Source organism: Galeopterus variegatus, unplaced genomic scaffold (assembly GCF_000696425.1).
Source record: "Galeopterus variegatus unplaced genomic scaffold, G_variegatus-3.0.2 Scaffold5691, whole genome shotgun sequence".
Taxonomy (NCBI): domain Eukaryota; kingdom Metazoa; phylum Chordata; class Mammalia; order Dermoptera; family Cynocephalidae; genus Galeopterus; species Galeopterus variegatus.
The window spans coordinates 4,380-27,441 of record NW_007731802.1 but is presented as its reverse complement, the minus strand read 5'-3'; the positions used below and the strand labels follow the sequence as shown (position 1 = coordinate 27,441).

The window sequence follows — 23,062 nt, the reverse complement described above, 5'->3', positions numbered from 1 at the left end:
ACCCTCGGCAGGAGCGCTGCCACGCTCCCAAGCGGCGCACTGTAGCAGTGCGCCACCAGGCCGGCCCCTCTCCCTCATTTCTGACAGTTAGTTTTGCTTGGTATACTATTCTTGGTTAGCAGGGTGTCATTGTTTTTTTCAGCACTTTGGCTATATCATTTCATTTCCTTTTATCCTGCAAGGTTTCTGCTAAAAAATCTGCTGATTGTCTAATGGGGGGTTCCTTGTACATGATAAGTCACTTTTCTCTTGCTGCTTTCAAAATTCTGTTTGTCTTTTGACAATCTAATTATAATGTGTATCAGTCCTGGTTTCTTTGTGTTCATCTTATTTGGGAGTCCATTGGGCTTCCAGACTTGGACGTCCATTTCCTTCCTCAGATTTGAGGAGTGTTCAGCCATTATTTCTTTAATTATTTTTTTCCTTTATCTCTCTTCTCCTTCTGGATCTCCCATAATGTGTATATTGGTCTGCTTTGTGACTTCCCATAAATCCTTTAAGCTCTCTTTACTCATTTTCATTCTTTTTCCCTTTTGCTCTTCTAGCTGGATGACTTCCAATGTCTTTGAGTTTGCTGACCCTTGCTTCTACTTGGTTTAGTGTGCTGTTGAACCTCCCAGGGAATTTTTCAGCTCAGTTATACTCTTCAGCAACATGATTGCTGTATGGTACTTTTTTATCTTTTCTGTCTCTTTGTTAAAATCCTCATTTTGTTCACATGCTGTTCACCTGACCTCAAAGAGAATCTTTATAATGGTTATTTTGAATTCTCTTTCAGGTAAACCATCTCCATTTCATTGTGGTCAGTTTCTAAAGATTTATCTTATACCTCTGTTTGGAACATATTTCTCTGTTTTTCATTTTCCTTAACTCCTTGTGCTAGTATTTATGCATTAGAAAAAACAGCCACCTCTCCCAGTCTTCATGAATTGGCCTTGTACAGAAGACTCTCACCAGTCAGCTCAGCCTGAGAGTCTTGGGGACTCCCAAACCTTTCTTAGTCCAAACCACTATCTTTGCTCTTTACAACCTCCAGGTATCTGGAGTATGCCAGGTACTGTCAGCACTCTGACGTAGGTGAGAGAGAAGTCCATTCTTCAAGCAGCTCCTGGAAAAGTCAGAACATTGGACATGTGGGCTAACTATTTCTCTTCCCAGAGAGAACATGAGATCTGGGGTTATCTGCCAGATCACTCTTCACTGGGCCAGAGGAAGGAGGCTGTGGTGAATGTTAACGTGATAGTACATATATCATCCTCATTCTCAGTGGCTCCTAGGTCTCTAGAGTATGCTGCTATCATCAGTACTCCAAGACAGGCAAGACAGAAGCCAGTGCCTTGGCAGCCTCCAGGAAAATCTGAGTATTAAATACATGGTTCAGTCCTTTTCTTCCCTCCCCACAGAGAAGCTGGGAGTGGGGGTTTCCTCCCAATCATATGGCATTGGGGGTACGGATTATTATGAGAGGGTGTCTAGAATTTTTCTACCAGTTTCAATTTGGCTGGTTTTTCATACACCCAGTGTGTAAGAGCCTCTCAACTAGTTACTGGATTTCTCACAAAGGGAATTGATCTGTGTATTGTCATTGGGTTGGTGTGTCCATAGGGGCAAGGAGGATCCAAGGCTTCCTATTCTATTGGTGACATCACTCCACACAAAACACACATTTAAAGTTAAATGATTTGGCTTCACATTCTTACCTGCAATATGAACTCAGAGAAGTCAGTTTCCTTTTTTTTGAATCTTATTTTATTCATCTCTTAGACTGAAGTAATAATAATGCTCCCTGCCTCATAGATTTTTTTGTGAAAATTAAGTAAGGTGACGTGTGTAAACATAATTGGGGGAGAGGGTGACGATCATTATTTTTGTAAACTTTATTCTTTCTATTGTTGGCCCAAGTGGATCAGGAGAAGAATTTTGTGAAAATTGTACTTTGTTAAGCGGAAATCTGGGGTCATTGCCCTTGCTAACCCAGAGGTGATCAAACCTCACTCACTTACCTTGTAAGAACTAGGGGCACAGAATTCTATTCATGAGTTAATCAACAAAAATGCAAATCTTAATATTAATTTGTTAGCTGAAATAGGAAGTTGCCAGATGACCATTGTCCCCTACTACTAAGTTCCTGATCTTGCGGGTTTAGTTATCTTATTTGGAGAGGTTCCAGAAAAGGACAACTCCACCTGGACTTGTACTACCAGCAAATCCTCCTTTCTGGTACTGGCATCAAAATGGGCTCTACTTACCCTCTGGGAATCCCCCAGCCTTACAGTTCTATGCGAGCACTGGTAATAAGGACGTCAGTGTTGTTGTTGATGATGATGATGATGATGATGATGATGCTACCATTTCATGAATACCAAACAAGGTGCTAAGCACTTTGGCACATTTCTCATTTGCTCCTCCCAACAACCCTGTAAGTTTGGCCTATTATTCCCATTTTATAGATAAGGAAACAAATTGGGAAAGGCTCAGAGTTTGCCCAAGATATAGCCAATAAATGGTGGAACAAGAATTTGAACAACTCAGCTGTCTGACTCCTGAGCCTAAATACCTAACACAGTGCAAAAAAAGCTTATATTTGGCATAGAAGTTTCTCTGGTTTTGTGAGGGGAAGAAAATCTTGAATTTATGGCTGCCCATTGCCCCTCTTTTTTTATAGTTTTTTCTTCTCATCCCTAGTGGGGCCCTGTTCCCCAGCCCCTCCATGCCCCATCAGACCTCCAAAGGCCTCTCTGCCCAACTCTTCAGACATCCAGCTAGCCTCTTTGGTACCTTCCTGAACTAAAACCAAGTTTCACTCATTTACTTTCCTCCACAAGAAAATGGCCATCCTTTTTGCATAATTGGTTGATATGTCCAGATCAAAAATTAGATTTCTGGGCCAGCCCGGTGGCGTACTGGAGAGTGCGCCACTTGGGAGCACAGCAGCGCTCCCGCCGAGGGTTCGGATCCCATGTGGAGACCGGTTCCCGCTCACTGGCTGAGCATGGTGCGGGCACAACACCTAGGGTTGCGATCCCGTTACCGGTCAGTAAAAAAGACATAAAGGAAAAAAAAATTAGATTTCTTTTTCTGAACATCTAAGAAAATGAAAATGCACAATCACATGATGTAAGGAGATTTAAAACCTGGGAGAAAGCCTACACTCCTGACCTGGAACTTTTAACCCCATAAAGGGCCCAGACAGTGAGATAGGAAGGAAACAAATATCAATAGATCACTTTCTGGTCAGATAGCTACACACAGTATTCCATCCTCACTCCAATCTCTGGGTGCTCAGATTCCATTATTGTCTCTGTGTATCAGAGATGAAGAATCTAAGATGCTGGTGGGCAATTTAACTTTTCAAAAATGACACAGGTAAGTAGATTCAAGTCTGCCTGGTCCATCACACATACCATGAGTTAGAAAAATGATACACAGTGACCTAGGCCAGGGTGTGACAAAACACAGGAGCTTGGAGAAAATGTAGGAGAGAGATTATAGGTTCTGATGCCAGCTCTGAGCACACTGACGAGGAGACACACCTAGGCTTCCTGCACATTTTTACTCCTCAGTAAATGGAGGGTTAAAAGAGACAAATCCCACAAGCTTGTCATGAGGCATGAATCCTGGAAGTAATGGGATGGGCTTTTATAGAGGAAAATGCTGAGCATTCCTGGACAGCCCTGCTGCTCTTCCTTGCAATGCTGGTAGCAGCTCAAATAATGGCTTTGACCCCAGGGATAAGGATGAAAACGAAAGTTCCTTAACTCTACCTTATAGTAAATATAAAATGTTCAAGGAAACAGAAAGAAAAAGAATCAGTAGAAATAGTCAAGAGGTAAGCCTAGAGAAAAGTCAAATGTCCAAGAGTGATGTGCACAATGAAGGGTTCAAGCGAGGACAGCCCAGAAGCCAATTAAACAGGTCACCAAAGAGCACTGGACATGCCAAATAACCCAGCCAACTGAGAAGGACCTGGAGCACCCATCAGAGGATGAGCCTGGGGCCAAAAAGTATCAAATAATACTGAATAGAGCATACACTCCTGGTACAGAACTCAGTTTAAAGAAGATAGAAATGGTGGTATGAAAAACAGTAAGACAGTGTATAAATTCCACTGTTGGTCATGCATCAAAAAGAAAAAAAAAGATGATCATACTTTTCTACTGTTAAAAGCTTAGCTGTGTGTTGGGCAGCAATAATCAAAATTATTAATAATCCTAATAAGAATATCTGGTTCACAAAGTGTTTCCATAAACATAACTTTGCATGCTCCTCCTGGCAAAGACATGAAGTAGGTAGAGAAGAGATAGGCTTCTCCACTTTGCCTTTGGGGAAACTAAAGTTCTGAGAAGCCATGCGTCTTGTCCAAGGACACAGAGCTGATAAGAGGGTAAGTCAGAACTAGAATCCGGGTTCTGGTAAATAGATCTCAACCTGGCTTATTATGAGCTTGTCATCTGTAGAGCATCTAAAACTCTCAGTGGCCAGGCTGAATCCCAGACCTAAACCAGACTCTGAGGGTAGACTCGGTCCTCAACATTTTTTTAAGTTCCCTAAGTGATTTCATAGCCCGCCAAGGTTGAGACCCACTGTCCTGCTATGCATTTGATGATGATGACAGCACCCTGCAAACAATTAAAAAGCCACGTGGAAGTGTTTAAGGGGATGTAGAACACAGTTATTTACAAAATTAAGATGCAGCTACAAAGATTGAGACTTTTGTTTTTAATCAACATAGCCAAATTTACAGATCCTATAAGCTTTACCTCAGCCAGGATTTTCCTTTGTTCCAGGATCCTGTCTCTACTCAAAGCATGTGTAGAGCTTTCTGTTTTGGCAATATCTGTGCCCTATCTTTTTAATATCCAGTTTGCTGATAGCAAACCTTTGTCCTTTGAAGATGGGTTTTACTTCTTTGAAGTCATTAAAAGAGAAGGCTTGTAAACAAGGTGGACAATCAAGTTAGTAATTTTTTAAATCTCCATATGATTGTGACTCATAATTGACTATAAAGCCAATTCCTAAAGAGTCTTGCCGAAGATCAGTTGTAATCTGTGTATAGAAGACAACTTTGAAGAATGTCATTGACATGAATGTATTCATTCTTTTTTCAAATATTTCTCAATACTTTATAGTGGTGTCTTACATGCAACTATGGATAGAATCTGGTTCAAATCCCTTAGTTGCTAATAACCAACTATGATTTTGAGCAAGTTTCCAAAGTTCTGTTTCCTCATATGTAAATGCTGGGTTTAATTTCCAACATTGTTGTAAAAATCAATTAAGATAAGCTGCTAATATTTTGCCTAATCCACAGTATATGTCAATAGATGACAGCTGTATTAATTTCCTGTTACTACTGTCACAAATTACCACAAAGTTAGTGGCTTAAAACATCACAAGTTTATCACCTTAAAGTTCTGTAGGTCAGAAGTCCAAAATGGGTCTAACGTCAAGGTTTTATGCTGTGTTAAAATTAATGTATCAAGTTGCATTTTTATACACTAGCAATGAAAAATTCTAACAGGAATTTTTAAATTATATTTGTGATAGCATCAAAAAGAATAAAACATCTAGAAATAAATTTAGTCAAGGAGGCAAAAGACTGGTATGCTGAATACTTGCTGACAGAAATTAGAGACATGAATAAATGAAAAGACATTCCACGTTCAGGACTAGAAGATTTGCTGTTGTTAAGATGACAGTACTAGCCAAAGCAATCTACAGACTCAATGCAATCCTTATCAAAATCCCAATGACATGTTTTGCAGAAATAGAAAAACTCATCCTAAAGTTTATATTGGATTTCAAGGAACCCCAAATAGCCAAAACAGTCTTTAAAAAGAACAACAAAGTTGGAGAACTCGCATTTCCTGATTTCACAACTTAATACAAAGCTGCAGTAGTCAAAAAAAGTGTGGTGCTGGCATAATGACAGACCAGTGGAATAGAACACAGAGCCCAGAAATCAACCCTCACGTTTATGATTCTTGTCAAGGACACCAATATCATTCAGTGAGGGATGAATAGTGTTTTCAATAAATGGTGCTGACAAACCAGATATCCATGAGCAAAAGAATAAAGTTGGACCTTTGTCCTATACCATATATAAAAATTAACTCAAAAAGGATCAAAGATCTAAACATAAGAACTAAAACTATAAAACTCTTAGAAGAAAACATAGAGGAAAGCTTCAGGACATTGGACTTGGCAATGATTTCTCAGATATGACACCAAAAAGTACAGGCAACAAAAGAGAGTAAATGTCATCAAAATTAAAAGTTTTTGTGCATCAAAATACACTGTCAAAAGAGAAAAAGTTAACTCACAGACTGGGAGAAAATATTTGCAAATCATACATGTAACAGGGATTAATATCCGGAATTTATAAAAACTCATATAACTCAACAACAACAAAAAAAAAACAAAACAATTAAAAACGGGCAAAGTACTTGAAAAGACATTTCTCCAAAAAATATACACAAATGAGCAATAAGCACAGGAATACATGCTCAACATCACTCATTATCAGGGAAATGCAAATCAAAACCACACTGAGATGCCACTTCACACCCATTAGGATGGCTATCATTAATAAAAGAAGAAGAAAACAGAAAATAACAATTATTGGCAAGGATGTGCAGAAACTGGAACCCTTGTGCATTTCTGGTAGGAATGTTTCATGGTGCAGTCACTGTGGAAAACAGTACAATGGTTCCTCAAAAAAGTAAACACAGAATTACCATATGATCCACCAATTCCACTTCTAGATATATACACAAATGAATCAGAAGTAGGGACTTGAACTGACACATGTACACCAATGTTTATAACAGCTTTATTCACAATAGCCAAAAGGTGGAAACAACCTAGATATCAACTGACGGATGGATAAACAAACAAAATGTGAGATGTACATACAATGGGTTATTATTCGGTCCTTAACAGAAATAAAACTCTGATATATGCTACAAATGGATTAATCTTGAAACGAATAAGCCAGGCACAAAAGGACAAATATTGTATGATTCTGCTTATATGAGGTACCTAGCTTTGCAGGGGCTCAGTGTGCAATGGCTGCAAACAGCAGCCTCAGTAGTGTATGCAGCCTGTTGCTTGTATGGGTTGCCCTAAGGGACCTTAGAGACAGCCCTTTCCAATGGACATTCATGTCTCTGACCTAGTGCTGTCCCCAGTCTAGGATACAGACAGGCTTTTGGAAAGCCCCAGGGCACAGTGGCCAGGGTTCTCATTGGCCAAATCATCATGTCCATCTACGCCAAGCTGCAGAACAGAGAGCATATATGATTGAGGCCCTATGCAGGGCTAAGTTCAAGTTCCCTGACTGCCAGAAGATCCACCTCTCAAAGAAGTGGGGCTTTACCAAGTTTAATGTGGATGAATCCGAAGATGTGGTGGCCGAGAAGCGGCTCATCCCAGATGGTTATGGGGTGAAATCTATCCCCAACCATGGCGCCCTGGACAAGTGGTGGTCCCTGCACTCGTGAGGGTTTTCACTGTGCTGCCCCCTCCCTACTTGCTCCTGCTACTAAATCCTACTTTCAGTCCAAAAGAAAAATATATGAGGTACCTAGAACCATCAAATTTATAGAGACAAATAGAATGGAGGTTACCAAGGGCTGGGGGAGGGAAGAATGGGGATTCATTGTTCAATGAGTACAGAATTTCAGTTTGGGGTGATGGAAGTTCTGGAGGTGGATAGTGGCGATCATTGCACAACAATGTAATTGTACTCAATGCCTCTGAATTGTACACTAACAATGGCTAAAATGGGTGAATTTTATGTTACATATATTTCACCACAATAAAAAAAAAATCAAGGGCTGTGTTCCTTTCCAGAGGCTCCAGGGGAAAATCCTTCTCCTCACCTTTTCCAGCATCTAGAGTCTACCTGCACTCCTTGGCTCATGGCCCCCTCTCTCATCTTCAAATCCGGCAAGCACAGGGCACATCCTCACATCTCATCGCTCTGAACTTTTCCATACTCCCATCTGCTTCTCGCCCTCTTCTGCCTCCCCCTTCCACTTTTGAGAACACTGTTAATGCACTGGGCCCACTGGATAATCAGGAATCTCTCTATCGCAAAGACAGCTGATTAGCAGCTTTAATTCCATCTGCAACCTTAATTCCTTTCGTGTGTAATCTAATATATTCCCAGATTCCAGGAATTAGAACGTGGACATCTTTAGTGGGGGTTAGGGGAAAAGCAATCATTCCGCCTACCACAGGAGCTATTAGGGTTGCTTTTGTACTGTTGTAAAATAATTCATGTAAGTAGGATAAAGAACAAGCAAAATTAGAGAGAGCCTCTGGACTGAGCTTGACCTTGGATTTGAAGGAAATCAAATCACAGCAAAGAAGAAATTCTAGGTGAGAGCCTTCTCACAAGCCAAGTAACAAACTGCACAAATCTGAATCCATCCTGGAACTTGAGTTTAAAAATAAGAATTTTAAAATAAAAATCAAGGGAGAAACTATGGTAGAAAGAATAGTTACTTCATCAAAAATATATATATAATTTTAATTCACTTGATTATTTCGGTATACAGGATTGCATTTCACCAAAGTGAAATCAGAAAACCTTGTGCGGTGGGTACATTCATGGGAAAAGTCAGAGGCCTGAGTGGTCTCTGACCCTTTCAGATCAAAATGGTCTTCTGAGGTTTTAGGAAGTCTTATCACTTCTATGGATCTTCATTAAAGTTAAAGAAAGATGCCCTTTCTTGATGAACACTGATGCCATCAGCCCTGGTGCTTGTCCCTTTCTGTACTCAGAGATTTGCTTCCAGCACCAGCCTCACTATTCACAGTGCCAGGGGACTGTGCCTCTTGGTAGCACTACTTGGGGGTTAGTTTTATCCCTTTTAACAAATTGTAAATTACTTGCAGTCAGGAACTGTGTCTTTCTTATGTGTCTCACCCCAGTCCAGCACCCAGCAACTGCACAGAGTAGGTATTCAACAGGTGCTGATTGGAATAAATTCAGAAAAGGCCAAAGTATCAAGTGAAGAGTTGATGGGTTCTCCAAGACCCAGAGCCAGGAGGGGAAGAGAGCATCTGGAAGCCCAGGCTGATAATGACCCATCCACACAAGGGAAAGGAGGAAGTTCTGGGTGTGGCAGGGCAAGCCAGATGGTCCCTTCACTGGGTGTTCCTGAGACTGCCTGGATAGTCAATAACCCAGAATAAGACAGCACTGGACCCAAAACTCCCATTGAAAAAAGATGAATTTTCCAGAGCTCTTTCCAGCCCCCAACTCATGCCTCTTCAGTTCAGATTTGGGTACAAGCAGCCATGGGAGATGTCCAGGTCAAAAGAAAAATCCAAAAATGGTCAAGGGGAGGTAGGGGCTGCAGCACTGCCACTGCGCTGCCCTCCAGCCTGCCTGCCCCACCCATGGGTCCAGGGCACCAGGACATCCATCTGCCTGCCAGGCATGGAACAGCTCTTGACCCAAGAGTCAGACCATTATATGGTTTGTCTTTCAAGTGACTTTTTACGGAGTACTTAGTAATGAGCAAGTTGAAACAAATGAATTCCAATGAGAAAGGCATCTGCTTTGCCAGGGAAATCACATTTAATAGGAGGTCACAAGGGAGGGCCACTGGCACTTGAGAGAGTTCTCTGGGCAAGCAAAGGAAGGAACAGACCCCAGTGAAGGAAAGGATGGGCAGGAATGGTCTGGAAGAGGCTGGGGTGGCTGGAGCTTCAGGTGAGTTTCCTGGCTGCCTCACTGGGGCCTCGCCAGCCATGCAACTGTGTTTCCAGGCCGTTTTTGTCAAGTGAACCACAGCCAGCTCAAAGCTCTGGAGCCCTGGGCCCTGTGTCCTTGCTCCTCGGGCATCCCCTGGGTTCTAGCGCACAAAGGAGTTGCAGGGCCCACAGCGAGAGCGTGGAACACAGGGCGTGCAGGGGGCGGGAGCACAGGGGGTGCAGGGGACAGGGGCACAGGGAGTGCAGGGATTGGAGACGCAGGGCCCAATGGGCTTGCCGCACGCGTTGGTCGTGGCGCAGGGGTTGCAGGGCAGCCTGGAGACAAAGACAGACACAGAAAGGTGAGTCAAGGGAGACATAATCATATGCCAGAGAGATCTCAAGAGTGCAATGCCTGTCAGGACTTGGCCTGGCTTAGAGCAAACAAGGCCACAGGCTCCCCCTGCTGCAAAGCTGACTATCAAATCACTAATGGTCTCCCTAGCATAGACTTCCAAAAGCACTAGACAGAAACTCTGAAGTTCTGACTTCTACTCCCACATCTGCCCATTCGTAGCCCCAGATTCTTCACCTATACAAGGGAGAATACTGATGCAGCCTGCCTGGTGGTAATTGTACGGCCAAATAAAGTACTGTATGGAAATGTACCCTCTACACAATACCGTATTATAAAAAGTAAAACATGTCCTTGATCACATATCACGTGACCATACATTTTATCGTGGTAGAATGCATAGAATTTGCTGTGCGATTTCAGTTTATACATCAAACAATTCTTGCTAACAAACCATTTTATGTTTTTAATGATGGCCATATCATGTTTTCTGAGTTCTGTCTGAGCTTGTCTGGTGTGAAGGCATGATTTCCTTTCCAAGATCCGCAAACTTTGCACAGTATCCAACTGAGTGGTATACCTGAATGTGTATGGCTTCACCCAGCACCTCTAGCTGCATACTCACTTGCAGTCCTCGCTCTCCAGCAGGGTCCGGTACGTGTTGATCTCACACTCCAGCCGGGCCCGGACGTCCAGCAGCACCTGGTACTCCTGGTTCTGCCGCTCCAGGTCACAGCGGATCTCGGCCAGCTGCTCCTCCACGTTGGTGATCATGCACTGCAGCTGGGACAGCTGCGAGCTGTAGCGGGCCTCGCTCTCCGTCAGCGTGTTTTCCAGAGAGTCCCTCTGTGGTGGGAAAGATAAAGAATGTCAGAAAGCTGCTCCTTGAATGGGTTTCTCCATGGGGATTCAGAGAAGCCACAGGCTCCAAGAGCTGAGGACAGCGTGTGACCCAAAGGGCATCCCAGGGCCTCTGCTTCCCCAACATCACATTGCTCCCCAGCAGGTCTGCACAATACACACCAGGTTGTGCTGGGCCTGCAGCTCGATCTCCAGGGCGTTCACTGTGCGTCTCAGCTCGATGATCTCAGACTGGCAGGACTGCAGCTGCTCTGAGCTGGACACCACCTGCTTGTTCAGCTCCTCGGTCTGAAATACCCAAGGGGAGAAGACAGGATCAGACCCTGCCTCAAGGGCCCTGGGGGGTCTCGAGTCCCGAGTGGCCATGCACTTAGATGCCCACCTGCGTGGTGAACCATTCCTCCACTTCTCTGCGGTTGGTGTCCACCAGGGCCTCATACTGACACCTGGTCTCATTCAGCACCCGGTTCAGGTCGACAGTGGGGGCAGCGTCCACCTCCACGTTGAGGCGGTCTCCAATCTGGCAGCGCAGGGTGTTGACTTCCTGTAGATGCAGAAAACGCATGAGTTCCTATCCACAAGGAAGAATGGACTCTAAGAAATGACATTGCTTGTTGATGCCTGTTAGTCGATTTCCTCTGAAAAGAAACTTCGAGGGGAGCCTGTGTCGCAGCTCAAGGCAAACTGGTCTGTGCTGCGTGTAGCACTGCTCCTTCTTCACCACCGCTGTGCCACATTACTTGGCCCCAAAAAGAATTCCCAAGTATTTGCTTAGATGCCACGGAATGATGAGCTCATTAATGAGCAACTTCCAGAGTTTGTAGATCTGCCGCAAGGACCTCAGCATGCAGAAAAAAATTGGCTGTACAACTTCGGATTGTATATCAAACAATTCTCACTATCAAGTAAGAAGTAAAATCATATCATGGTCTCTCCAGGAGAAAGGAGAAGGAGTCCCTAACCACTCATCACAAAGACTGAAAGAGTGGAGACCCGCATTCATCAGGCTTGATTTGGGGCCTTTGGAGGAGAAAAATGAGCTTGCACAGCACACACAGTGGTGCTGGGACTCGGTCTGCAACGCAGTGGCCAATTGCAAGCAGGTGGAGGTGCTCTCAAGTGATGCACCAGTTTTGAGTGAAAGATGTATCCTGTCTGGGAATGTGGGTACATTTTCTCTCTCCCAAATCTTTCATCATAATGTTTTGTTGTTTTTAAAGGAAATTTATAAAGACATCCTCAGCCTCGTACTCCTGATTCTGCTGCTCCAAGTCACGAAAGCCAGCCTCAGCCTGAGCTGATTCAGGCTTCTTTCTCAATTCTGACAAATGATTCAGATTTCTATTTCTCATCTCTCATTCCTGGCCTCACCTGCTCGTGGTTGCTCTTGAGGCAGAGCAGCTCCTCCTTCAGCGACTCCACCTGGGCCTCCAGGTCGGACTTGCACAGGGTCAGCTCATCCAGGATCCTGCGCAGGCCGTTGATGTCCGACTCCACCAGCTGTCGCAGCGACAGCTCTGTCTCATACCTGCCCAAGGACAGGGTCGGAGCAATAACTGTCAGATCCTCAAGACTCGCAGGAATGATCTCTGATAACCCTATTTTCCTTGTCTTACCACTTTCTGCAATGAGTTGACCAAGAACACAGAGAGTTCTGAAGACCCAATATTGATCGCAAAATAAACAGATTGATTTGAGTCCTCATCTACTTTTGTAATTCCATCACTTAGTTCCTCCCACTCCTCTGCAGAATCCTTCGCATCCAACAGATTGATCTGTTTTTCAGTAAAGCTATAAAAATCCCTTTTCCTTAACTGAAGGTTAAACAAAAGGAATGGACACTATTGCTAATTCTAAACAACTCACTTAGTTCTGAAGTCATCTGCGGCCAGCTTGGCATTGTCGATCTGCACCACTAGCCTGGCATTCTCGGATTTGGTGCACAGGATCTAGGGAATGAGAGATTGCTTAGTGAGGAGGGAAAATAAAAAGGAAACCACCAACTTCTTTAACATGGCTTAAAAAGCTATTTTGAAGGTAAAAAGGGGAAGCAGAAATCATAACAGCAGAGAAGCAAGAAACACACTTTTCTACCGCAGATTGAGAATCACAGCAAACTCCCCTTGCTTAGAAATGACAGCAAGGCCCCTCACCTTCTGCTGGAGCTCCTCGATGGTCCGGAAGTAGGACTGGTAGCTGGGGCACAACAAGGGCTCCTGAGGCTGGCACCGCTCCCGGATGCGGCTCTCCAGCTCCGCGTTCTCCCGCTCCAGCTGGCGCACCTTCTCCAGGTAGCTGGCCAGGCGGTCGTTCAGGAACTGCATGGTCTCCTTCTCGTTGCCATTGAAGGAGCCCTCACAGAGCCAGTTGCAGTTTCCCACATTGGCAGGGATGTTGCAGGCCCCAGGCAGGGTGCAGCTGTGGCAGCTGGGGGCCACGCAGGGCCGGGAGCAGCAGCTGGTGCGGCAGCTCAGGTTGGGCAGGCAGCAGGTGTACGGCATGGTGCTGGGAGGGAGTGAGATGCCCGGCCAAAGACAGAGGCAAGTTCTCCAAGCCTCAGAGCTGTGGGCCTCCTTCCTCTGGGGACATTTATATCCCCTCTGCAGAGGGTGTGGACAGAGTGTGTAATGTCATTTTTCTTTTTACTTCTTTACCAGTTTTCAAACGCCCTTTCCTTCAGTCTGTTATTTACCTTGCTCAGAAGAGTCCCTCGTCCCATAAAATTCTTTACTTGGGTTTCTTGCTAAGTCAGGACTCCTGTCAGGCAGTACACCCATGAAATCAGAGTTCTGTGGTAGACCTTCAAAGAGGCCACACGGTCCAGCCCAACTCTCTGCCCTCATTAATTGGGTGTTGGTCCATCCAATGACATCCTTTAGTGGTATGTGGTCCTGCAGGCACATAACCATACTCATGTCCAGGCCCACCTGGTATTTCTAGGGAGAAACACAGATGGGTTCTTGGCATTAAGTGGTAGCAGTGGACTCTCTTTCCCTGTGCTTTAAGAGAAGAATCTTCAAATGATGTAGCATCATCTTTGGTGCTTGGAAGCCTTGAGGTGGACAATGAGGATTGGTTTGGGCCACAGCCAAACAGATTAGACAGCTGTTTGTGTTTTAAGGGGCCATGTGATGCCCCCTGTATCACTTAAGAGAATTGTAGAGAAGAGATTTTTAAAGGTAGAGGCTTTGATAGTTGGTTTGAGAATAGGAAAGTTTATGGAGGAAGAGGTAATTTTGAAAGACGGCCGAAAATGCAAGCTGAGAAATCCATGTAAATGCATTTAAACTATCTAGGAAAATCGTTTGGAGGCAGGTGTGAGAGAAAGGAATAAGGAAGTGTTTGCTCAACTTTTCCACTGGGTATCCACAGCATCAGAACGGCGTCAGTGGTTTCACCAGGGAAGTCAGAAGATCGCCCAAAAGGACCTCCCCATAAAATCACTTGAGTTGATCTTCAAACTTCATGTGCATTGACCTTATATTCTGTAATATATCTATGTTGGCTTTAACATTAAAAAAAATCACTTTTAAATTTCCAGTTAAACTTTCTGACATTTTTCTTAATTCTCTAAGTGAAGTGAATACACCGGAAAGATGCGCCATAGTCTGTCCTGGGCTTCTCATCTCCAGCCCTACTGGCTTACATGTAACCTGCTCTAAGAACCAGAGATACAAAGGTACCAAAGGAGGGCTTTGTGGTCGTGTAATTGAATCCAGGGTCCTGGGCACCAGGAAAGAAAATGCTGAGATGCTGCATAAGCGTGGATTTTGCGAGGTAAGCTGTAGTTGTTTGGGGTTGATTTGGGAAGACAAGGAAGGCACCAAAAGATCTGAGGAAGAGGTGGCCAGAGTTCTGAATACATAAAAGTTGCATAATTATAGGCACCACCTGGTGTCACCTGCACCTCAGAAGCTGCACCCCAACATCCACCGTGGCTTTGGCTGCCAGCCAGAGCTGCAGTTTTATTGACAACTTGTTGGAGTCCTTCTCCCCATCCAGCTTTCATGATAGCGTTCATGTGGCACTCTGCTGAGTCTCAGATAAAAGGCCCTTCATCTACACTCTCCAAGACCATTATCATCGCTTATTATAATGCCATTCCGATGAAAAGCCCCACAGCACTACAAAGAAGCCCTAGACTTATAATAAAGAAAATTTCTTTGTTTTCTTCCAAGACAATTAAAGAGGGAGGAATAGGTGGGTCCGGAGGCAGGTACCACTGAGACTTTCTGGAGGAAGGACGCAAGGCTGGGCAGCAGCAGTAGGTAGGGAGCTTCTGTCTCATTTCCTCTGGGCTTGGGCTGAAGGAAAGGTTTGTGCGTCTGATGGAGGAGCATTCACTTGTGGGGACCAGCACAGGCCTCCTGCTTCCCAGCTCTAGTCAGCTTGTTCCAAAGCACTGGCTTTGCAGCGGGAGCATTTCCTCAACCTTTTTTCTCCCCCACTCAGGGAGGATTTACCCTGAGCACAGACTAGATGCCAGCAGTGCTCTCCAAGCACTTTGGTCTTATCTGATTGGCCAGCATGGCCTCATGGAGGCTCTAGTCAAAGGAGGATGTTTAGGTTCCAAGTAATGAGAAGTTTCAAGCATTGGGTTGACAAAAAAAGCAAAAATAGTATTTTCATACAATGCAGAAATCAGAGAAATGGAGAGAGATGGAGACCAGGAGAGATAAGAACAGAAAGGAGAAGCAAGGAGGAAACGTGGAAGAAATCCTCAGAACCACGCGAGGCCACACAAATCAGACAAAGCTAGCCCCCCTTCAGTGGGCTAACCTGGAGAATGCAAAGCTGAGAAGTAGCCAAGACAAGCTAAATGGATGGACAGAAGAGAGGCCCACCTTGCCGACTGTCCTGCAAGATGTAAGTGGAGATAACTCATAAAAGATCTATGGACACAGGACCACAGCTTCCAAGGCCTCTGAAAGAAGTGACAGTGTTTCAGCGTGTCCACACTAGGGCATCGCCTCCATGATCCAGTCTGAGATTTGTCTGTGGCTGAGAAATACACTGCTGTCTACAGCCAGGCAGCGTAAAATCAAAAAGAAGCAACACAACTGTCCCCGAACAAATAAGGGGTGTGGAGAGGAGAAAGGAAAAAGGGAGCAGAGATGGTCATCAATGCACTGGCTTCAGGTCATGGCCAATCGGCAGCCACACAGAAGATGCAGGAGAGAACAGGGTATCTCTGCTACCTGCCGGCGACCCCGGGGATTCCTTTTTTCCCTTCTGGCTGCCCTACAGAAGGTGACACGGCAAAAGAACTCAAGGTGGACAGCACAGACAGCCTGGCTGGTGAGTAAACACAATGCTGCCATTTCTTGTAAAAGCAGCCGCTTTCTTGCAGTGTTTTCAAAATCTCAATAGGCTTGAGTGAATTTGCTTCTTGAATTAGTGGGGAAAATGGGACCCCAGGGTTGTAAGACCCCCATGACCTCACCCAGGCTAGTAGATTTCATGTACACTCCTGATTTCCTGATTGGAATATTTGCAAATTTTCTTCATTCAGAGAGAACTTGAGCAGTCAATGGACAATCAAACCCACATTCTTCATCTGGGTCAATTTAATCTAAAACACATTTGCTAGGCAGTTTCTCTATGCTGAGCCCAGGACTAAACTGAAACAGAAGAACCATAGTTCTGGTAAGGGATTATCTTTTTATGAACAATTCAGGCCAATATAGGTCCAAAATATACATGAGAAATAGCCAGAAGGCAAGGAGATGAGATATTTAAAAGGTGTGAGATGGACATTTGGAAATGTATTCGTATTTAATGTAATTAGAAAACTGTACATGTGACATTAAATGCACAGTCATTTGTTGAACATCGACCGTGTGCTTGGCACAGTCCCAAGGGGCAGGGGACACCGTGGGGTGGAGCTTCCTCCAGGAGCTCTCAGTCCAGCTGCACAGACAAGCAGACCCACAGCTAACTAACATACTGTAATAGAACTGGGCCCTTCCCTCCCCGCCTCTGACTTCTTCCCACTCCTACTCCTGCCCCACACCCCAGGCAGGCCATTTCAATGCGGCCCATCCTTCTCAGGTGAAGGGATGAAGCCATTTCGGATTATTTATCTGTGTCCTGCAGGAGACTTATTTATGTTCCACTCTCTAGGTGACTCAGAGGTGGGATTCAAAGAACTGATCTCATTAATCCTACTTTCTTTAAGAATCTTCTCTTCAGTCCTGGTAATTAGTTGTTTTGCTATTTGGTTCGTGTTGCTTTGGAGACCACAGGGTGGGCGGTGGTGACAGCCTGTCGCCTCAGCCCCGAGGCACCCCATAGGGTCCATGAGCATCAAGGTACGTTCCAAAGCAAGTGGAAAAGGCTTTGGGCACATGCAATGTGAGAAACTGTTCCAGGGATATGGTGTGCGGCAGAGGAAGAAAAGAGACTGTGGTAAAGCAAGCAAATGTGAAAGAAGATATAGAAAAAGGAATAAGACCAGTGGAGAGAAACGGAGGCAGCACGTGGACCTGCTGTGAGCGGGCACTGTTCTGCCATCCTTGAGACCAGAGAGCTGTCCTCGGGGCGGAGGGCCTTGGAGGCCAATGTGAATGGCTGGGACAGGTTGTGTAGGATGCCCAAGAACCAGGGGAAAGAAAGGGAAAGGGAGGCAAGAGAGATTTGAGTGTAATAACCAGCATAAAGGGAGAGCCTCAGCTGAAGGAGGCCAGGAAACAGCCACAGGCCAGAAGCTCAGTCCAAAATGTTGAGTCTGGGTGGGGAGGACGTTGCAGGATGGGAGAAAGCACAGGAGGATTACCCTTAGAAAGATCACAGACCCTGGACCCTGAAATGTCTTTCCCTATAAAATCTATCCCAGCATTTGAGAGTGGTCTGAATGTGAAGTTTTACCCAGATGTACCTCCAGCAGTTGGGCACAAGAAAAGAGCAATAAACCAGAAATGAGGGACTCGGGCTTGGCCTGGCACTGCCCCTTGCCTACTGTGAGACCTCGGAGGGGTCATTTCACCTCCCTATGCTTGAACTTCTCCCACTGAACAAAGAGGATTGTGATGCCTGTTCTGCTTCTCTCAAGGTGGTTTGGGAGTTCATGTGGGGTAACATACGTGAAAGTGCTTTGCAAATGGTTAAATGGTGGATATCCCTAAGGGATTCTGGCTATTTCTCTTCTCTTCCTCAATAGGCAAAATGGTTTTAGTAATGGCAAGGGTGAATTGACCTCCTTTGGTGTTTCCTAGTCATTAACATTGCCAGGGTCCTCAAGCTGCAAATTCCATTGAGGTACTATAGAACTTTCGTTCCTCACACCAACCTTTGTGGCATAAGTTCTCAGAAATGGTTCCTCTAACATAAATATTCTCATTTCCTTCAAGGAAAGGAATCCAAACAATGGGCTAATTATGGTTCTGTCATCCTGCCAACAAAATCTGAGACTTGGCCTCTGCAAAGCACAGTGGTTAAGAGCACAGTTGCTAGAGGCACACTGCCTGGATCAGAATTCTGGCTTCACCACCCAGGAGCTGTGTGACCTCGAGCAAGTTACTTAAACTCTCTGAGCCTCAGCTTCTCATCTGCAAAATGGGAAAACAATAGCGTCGACTTCATAGGGTTGCTGTAAAGATTAAATGAGTAAATTTCAGTGCCTGGCTCATAGTAAGAGCTCGAGCGATGTACACTCTGATGATGATGATGATTCTGGTGGTGGCGATAGTCATGGTGATGAAATGATGGGCTGTTTGGTTTCCGGGGAAGCTCTTCACACACACACCCCAAGCATAACAAACCCCTCTGCCCAGCATTTCTTCCCAGGAGCCCAAACGACTTCACACACACACACACACACACACACACACACACGCATGCACACACGATGTCTCATCAAAGCTAATATTTTCATCATAAATGACAGAACATTGGACGTAAACTTAAGAATCACAGGTCAATCACCCTGGGGCCCCACTGACTCACTTCATGTCACCAGAAGAATCCTGCAACCACTGAATGACTCACCTTCTCTCTCTCCCTTAAATGGGAAGAGTGATGTTTGCCTACTCTCTCATTGTGCAAGAATAAGTGGATTTATTGTGTTAGACAGCTTTGAACCTGTTGGATGAAAGGAGCTATTTAAGTACAAAAGAGGAGGTGAGGGTGATTGCGCCAGGTGCTAAATTAAGACTCATCAAGATCACTTTTTCTTATTGAGACCTGCTCTTGAGTAAGTGCCTCAGGGGTGTGTCACCTGTGCCCCAACACCTCCACCACCAGGGGAAAAGAGCAGAGGCATGGCAGAGAGAAGGGGAGGGCATGTAGCCTCCGACCCTTCCTGAGCCCCCTGTGATGGAAGTCCTGATGCCTCCCGAGAAAATCAGTGCTGTGTGCATGGACGGTGGCCAAAATATAGAAATCCGGGCTTGAGAGCAGTTGGAGGCAGGACCTCCAGATTCTTACTTAAGCTCCCTCCACGCTTGGGGCTTGGGACTGTGGTCGCTCTTGCACCACAACCCTGCACCAGAATGGACTGGATTAAACAGACATCAGCTGTGCTTGTAAATTTCTCAGCAAGCCACTGTGATTCAGAGTTCACAGAACAGAGAAGGAAGACAAAAACCAGTTCCTAGAGTAGGTTTGGTGGCTCCTCTTTAATACTTGTGGCTTCACTGACAAGTAAGACCTAGGAAGCAGGGAGTCAGAGGGCTTGGGGGCTAGAAGACCCTCTACAGCCATCTCACCCAGCCCGTCAGATGCCTGAGTGCTGTGCTAAACAACCCCCCCAGGAGGTCACAAAGCCTCTGCTTGAACGTCTCCAATGACGGGGAATTCAATGCTTCTCATCTTTGGCCAGCTATGACACTGAATTCAAGAGATGTGCTGGTTCACAGCCTACATATGGAGATTCTGGTTTATGTGTTTATTGCCTGAAAATTCCAAGCCAGGAAGCTGCCAGAAGGACTCACCAATGGAGCTTGTCAGGGAGCTTTGTGGGTCCGCTTCTCTGGACCTTTCCAGACTGATAGTCTGACAGGTGCAGAAATTACCAACATTTAACATTTTGGGGGTTTTGTAATGTGCAAGAGAAAGGGACTATCTCAATGGCATGAGGGATTCCCTACCCATGGGACATATCAGGAGAGCAAGACCACTCCTTTATGTACAGGGTCTGGCCAGTCAGGGGCTCACTCCCCAAATATACCCCCTAACCCAAAGGTTCTCAAACTTGTGTGTACATCAAAATCCCCTAATGATTCCACAAAACAGACTGCTGATTCAGAAAGTCTGGGGTGGCGCTCAAGAATTTGCATTTCCCAAGAGTTTCCAGGTGACGCCGATGCTACTAGTTGAAGGAACACACTTGTAGAACCACCACCCTAGATAAACCTTCTCGTGTTTAATATTTTTCCCCTTCAAAGCTTTCAAAGAATGGGCTTTGGATCTAGTTCAAAGAGACTGGGGTTCGAGTCTTGACTCAGTCACCAGCTGAGAATAATAACAGCCACCCCTTCTTTGCAGGGTTGCTGTGGGGCCTTGTGGCACAGTGTCTGTAAGCCCCAGCACGGTGCCTCATTCATAAGGGGTGTGTGATTACAGGAGCTCAATTTAAATCGAGTATCATAGGGAGGGGCTGGAAGACCTGACTCGAGCTTTTCCTTTGCACAAAGAACAAGCGGCTTCACCCAGATAAAAGGGAAATTTACTTAGTGTCTGTATTTCAAAAGCTCTGTCTGTGGATTTGGCTCCAAATAGGCATGGTCAGGCGCTGGCTCTCTCTCTCTCTCTCTGGTCCACTTTGTTGCATTTTGCTGCAGTCCTACTTTTAACCCCAGTCCTCTCTGGCTCTCCACATCTCTGGTGAGTGAGCCGCAACCCCCCTGCTCCTTTACTTCTGTGGGAGCAGCTGGCTCTGGGAGTGCCCAGCAAGGCTCTCAGCAAGGGATGGGGAAACTGAGACCAGCAGGCAACTATGCTGGTGATGCCACAAAAGTGAAGTTTATCAGCAAAACTAAAAGCAAAATTGCCTGCTGCAACTTGGAGAGATCAGGCAGCAACAGAAGAGAAAAGGGAGCACTCCAGACACCCTGAAGGGAGGAGGCACAAATCCAGTAAGGCCTTGGGGAACACGCCTAGAGAGCAGAACCAAAGGAGCTGAGACGTTCCCCATTTTCCAGCCCCTTGGGCTGAGGAGCGTGTAAACACTCCTCAACATCGATTCAATGATCAGAGCCCACAGAAGGCCCGAAGAGGTGTGGGAAGGCAAGGAGGGCAGCGGGTGTCAGCTGCAGGGGCCGGACAGAGGTGCTGGAGGCTGGGGTCACACCCGGGTGGCAGGGATGTCTGTGGAGAGAAGAAAGGTGTTTGAAACTGGCACGAGAAGCGCATGAAAGACAAGAGCATACAGACACTTCAGAACTTGAAAACAAAGGAGTTTCAGGCCTCAGAGGTCCCTCCAAGCCCGAAAGGGGCAGTGACTTGCCTGGAGCCCACAGTGGAGCTGGGGCCGGGACTCAGAGTGCCTGTGTGCAAGGCCAGGGCTGCCTCCCTGTGGGAGGAACATGGCAGAGAGAAAAGCAGAAAGGCCTGTGCAGCAAGAACTGGCCAGGCCGGGCGTCAGCCGTCAGCCACTCTCTTCATTTAAACAAAGCCCCTACTCATGATAATTATCACTTAAAGGGGCGGATTACCCTCCCATCTCACTTTTCACAGGGCTATGGAGGAACTAAAATGGAAGAATTGGTGCACATGCCTTAGCAACACTTTAAAATGCTAGGCATTTGAAGAATCCCTGTTAATGTGATACTTCTTCCGAAGAGAATCTAGCAAAACCTAAATGCACCGAGCGCTCAGTGTTTTAGCCCTTTGTGGGAGTGACCAGCAGCAGGGAGCCTATGGCAGCCAGTGAAATGGACAGCGTGGGATGAAGAGCTCCTGCACACCTCATCTGTGTCCAGGCAGATGTGAGCTTGCCAGGCCTACTGGATAGCAAGTCTGTCCCCAAAGACAGAGACTGCAATGCCAACCCCAGCTGGTCCCAGGACGCCTTTTAGGTCATTCCCAAAAAGAGGTCTCTAATTTTGCACATGGTGTTGACAGAGACAACATCAGGGTGCGTACTTGCAGCCCTTACTCCCCAGCAGGCTCCAGTACATGTTGATCTCACCCTCCAGTGGGCCCTGACATCCAGCAGCACCTGGTACTCCTGGTTCTGCCACTCCAGGGAGACCCAGATCTCCAATTCCTCCACGTTGCTGATGAGGCTGTGCATCTGAGCCAACTCAGTGCTGCAGCGGGTCTCAGCTTCACGCAGGGAGTTCTGCAGACAGTCCTTCTGTGATACCAAAGAAAGGAGAAAGCAAATTTTAAAATCATGGATGCCTGTTCTTGACCTCTTTGGTAAGACATTGCCAGGCCCAGAGAACAATCCAATGCTCTCTAGCAGACTTCACCTGGAAGAGCTGACACTGTGCTATTGCTCTTTATCATAGACCTGTGAGAAAAGCTTGCAGAACCTCCTCACCTGGGTTAATGTTCATTCACTCAGCATCCACATCTACAAGAAAGTTCCTCCAAAGGAGACCAAGTCAAGGTTTAAGCTGTGTCCATGGTCAGTATTTAAGTGAGTCCTGCCGGGAACTGCTTGAGGGAAGTGGGAACCAAGCCAAGTCTTCCACACATGCAAAAGAATTCACCAGGTTGCTGCGCCCAAAGCTCTTAAGAAGCATTCCCTGGATAATCAAAGAGGCAGCAGATACGCTTAAGAGGCCAATGCCACCAAATGGACAGACACTGGCTCATCAAGGACGTTAGAAAATACTCCTGTCACCCTGGTAACCGCACCAGAAGTTAGCCTGTTTTCATAAAATTAACATTATGTTTGTGACTACCATTCGGGAATCGTAAGTACTGAAGTTCAGTAAGCATGAACACAGAATTCCGGAGAGACCAATTCCACACCTCATCCTTCGTGCATTCCCACTCACCTCCACTCAAGCAACTCTCTTCCCACAGTTCAGGCCTGCTGATCTAGCCCTGAATGTCCAGTGCAAGGGCCAGTAATCCTTTTCTGGAAAGGTTGAGATGGTAAATACTTTATTTAGCCTCTGCAGACCATACAGTCTCGGTCACAACTACTCCACTTTTGTGCCATGGTAGCACAAAAGCAGCCATAGA

The 23,062-nt window shown here is 45.7% G+C and overlaps 1 protein-coding gene across 2 annotated transcripts in view; it reads right to left on the bottom strand.

The window, feature by feature from the left end:
• LOC103605264 (keratin, type I cuticular Ha1) overlaps positions 1 to 13,468 on the bottom strand; it is a 42,694-nt gene extending 29,226 nt beyond the window's left edge. The window contains exons 1-7 of one of the 2 annotated variants that reach the window (XM_008589839.1): positions 13,078 to 13,468; positions 12,791 to 12,873; positions 12,296 to 12,452; positions 11,307 to 11,468; positions 11,087 to 11,212; positions 10,689 to 10,909; positions 9,574 to 10,044 (exon numbers count right to left, since the gene is read on the bottom strand). In XM_008589839.1, the coding sequence (XP_008588061.1) occupies positions 9,870 to 10,044; positions 10,689 to 10,909; positions 11,087 to 11,212; positions 11,307 to 11,468; positions 12,296 to 12,452; positions 12,791 to 12,873; positions 13,078 to 13,425 (1,272 nt within the window). In that variant the 5' untranslated portion in view covers positions 13,426 to 13,468 and the 3' untranslated portion in view covers positions 9,574 to 9,869. Of the gene's footprint in view, positions 1 to 9,573; positions 10,045 to 10,688; positions 10,910 to 11,086; positions 11,213 to 11,306; positions 11,469 to 12,295; positions 12,453 to 12,790; positions 12,874 to 13,077 lie in introns of those variants that run through there. The other variant, XM_008589840.1, reaches the window with a different exon arrangement.
• Positions 13,469 to 23,062: the final 9,594 nt, after the last annotated feature.